The sequence below is a fragment of the Chrysochloris asiatica genome, unplaced genomic scaffold (genome assembly GCF_000296735.1).
Source record: "Chrysochloris asiatica unplaced genomic scaffold, ChrAsi1.0 scaffold00016, whole genome shotgun sequence".
In the NCBI taxonomy this organism is placed as follows: Eukaryota; Metazoa; Chordata; class Mammalia; order Afrosoricida; family Chrysochloridae; genus Chrysochloris; species Chrysochloris asiatica.
In genome coordinates this window covers 11788627-11791067 of record NW_006408534.1, presented here as the reverse complement: position 1 = coordinate 11791067, position 2441 = coordinate 11788627, and the positions used below count along the sequence as shown (strand labels likewise).

Here is a 2441-nt window from a genome sequence, read left to right as displayed (position 1 = left end):
CAGAGCTTCCAGACAAAGAGTAGGAAGAAAGGCCTGGCTACCCAGTTCCAAAAATCCGCCAATGAAAACCTTACAGATCACAACAGAATGTTGTCCAATATAGTGCTGGTAAATGAGCTCAACATAGGGGCCACAACAATGGACTTGAGGATTCCACTGATCTTGAAGATTGCACAGGACCAGGCAGCATTTTGCCGTGAGTTGGAGCCAGCTTGACAGCAACTAGTAACTACAAAAACCAGCCAACTGTGACAGTGAACCACTCTGACCTCTGGAGGCCAGTGCCAGAAGACTCATTGATAGTGTAGCTTTGCTGTTGTTGTTAACTTTTATTGAATTGGTTCTGAGTCATAGCAACCCTGTATAGGCTTTCCAAGAAATGACTGGAGTGTTTGAACTGCCACCCTTGTGGTCAGCAGTCCAGTGCTTATCCTTGGGCCACACCAAGACTCTGTTATATCTTTAATAGGATCTTTAAACAGGTAGGATATGTTGTAGGTCACTAGTTTTTCATGTGTCTGCTGTTTACACCAGTATTTTGAAAATCATTAAGAGTGCTGAAAGAAAAGCTGCTTTGAGTTACATATGTTTTATTCTCTCTGGACCTTTGGGGAAAAACTGGAGATCAGTAGCCTAGTGATAACAATATTCTACAATTATAAAAGTTTTGAAAATCCAGAGGACATTTTGGTTTTGATAGGTGTTTTCTTTCTCTGTCTCAACATCATCTTAATTTTGTTATTAGATGATTATCCTAAGAATGAGAAGCAAAATGCTTTGAAATCCAGTATTCATTGTGGTATGGGAACTGCTGTCCTTATTTAACCTTTTTCTCTCTTCCCTTTGTGTCCACTAGTAATTTTCAGATCCTATTAAAATTGTTATGTCTGTCTTTCTTCCGTAGGTGAAGAATTAGAATATGAATTTGATGAACAGGGACACAGTACTTGGCTCTGCAGAGTGAGGTATGTTCTTTTTTTCATTAATAATCATTCCTGGAAAATGACCAATTTCAAGTTTAATTTAATGTTATGGGCTATAGCTGGAGAAATAAGTTAAGTCTTAACTCTAGGGTATTCTTGACTTGGGCCTTGGTATTTCAGGGGAGGAAGGTCAGAAGTAGAAGGAAAAGATACAAAATTTGTCCTGAGCAGGACAGAACAACATGAATCGAGAGATTGAAAAGCCAGATCAAAGAACATGGTTATCACAACACATTAGATGCCTTTGGAGAATTTCCTGTAATTCTCTCCAAACCATGATAGGTTACCTGTGGATGATTCAACTGGAAAACAACTGATGGCTGAGGCCGTTCACTCAGGAAAGAAGAAGGAAGCCATGATCCAGTGCTCCCTAGAAGCTTGTCGAATCCTCGATACTTTGGGATTGCTGCGTCAAGAGGCAGGTCAGTAAATGAGAGTACTTTTTTTCCTCTTAAAAAAAAAAAAGAGAAAGAAATATTTAACATAAAACGTAATAAAATCTCACCTGACCCAAGCCATGGTATTTGCAATAACATCATATGCATGTGAAATTTGGACAGTGAATAAAGAAGACTCTAGAAGAATTGATGCATTTGAGCTATGTAGTTGAAGGAGAATATTAAAAGTACCATGGACTGTCAAAAGAACAAACTAATCTGTTTTGGAAGAAGCACAACCAGAATGCTCCTGAAAAGCCAGGAAGGCCAAACTTGTCTCTCATACATTAGACATATTATCAGGAGGGACCATTCTCGGGATAAGGGTATCATGCTTGTTAAAGTACAGGATCAGCGAAAAAGAGGCATACTCCCAAAGTGAATGGACACAGTAGTAGCAGCAGTGGGCTCAAGCATATCAATGATGTGAGGTTGGTGCATAGTTTTGTTCTGTTGTACATAAGGTTGCTATGAGTTGGTATTGATTCCAGGGCAACTATCAACAACAATAGAATCTGTCCATGTTTTCATGTATTTTTCTGGTTAATTCCTTTCCATTCTTTAGATATTAGTTCAAAGTTCTCATCTTTAATTGCTGTTCTCTTTAAGTGCCGTCTTCATTTTAACCTCTGTTCTAAGTCAGGCTTCTCTGATACTTGCTTTCGTAAAACCATGTTCCTTTTCTATAATGCACTACTAGTGTAATAATTTGATGATCTGTTTTCTCCCTAAAGTTATAAGCTCCAAAAGAACCAAGACTATGTCTATCTACTTTTGTTCACCATTCTATAACCAGAGCAAATTCTGTAATGTAATAGGCACTCACATTCCACAAGTATTTATTGATAACTGTGCACCAACAGATATGAGTTTGTTAAATTCATAAACAAATAACACTCATTTTTAATGGCCATTTGATATTCTGTCCAGTATACATTATCATACCTTACTTAACTAATCCCTATTTGTCACCATTATTAATAATGCCACAATGAGTATCTTTGTGCATATAACATTTTTC

General features: G+C 37.6%; 1 protein-coding gene across 1 annotated transcript in view; it reads left to right on the top strand.

Annotated features, from left to right (window-relative positions):
* Positions 1-2441, top strand: part of SLC4A1AP (solute carrier family 4 (anion exchanger), member 1, adaptor protein) — a 63691-nt gene that overhangs the window by 11548 nt on the left and 49702 nt on the right. Inside the window, exons 4-5 of the mRNA XM_006835285.1 lie at positions 905-965; positions 1266-1405. Of these exons, the coding sequence (XP_006835348.1) occupies positions 905-965; positions 1266-1405 (201 nt within the window). The remainder of the gene's footprint in view (positions 1-904; positions 966-1265; positions 1406-2441) is intronic.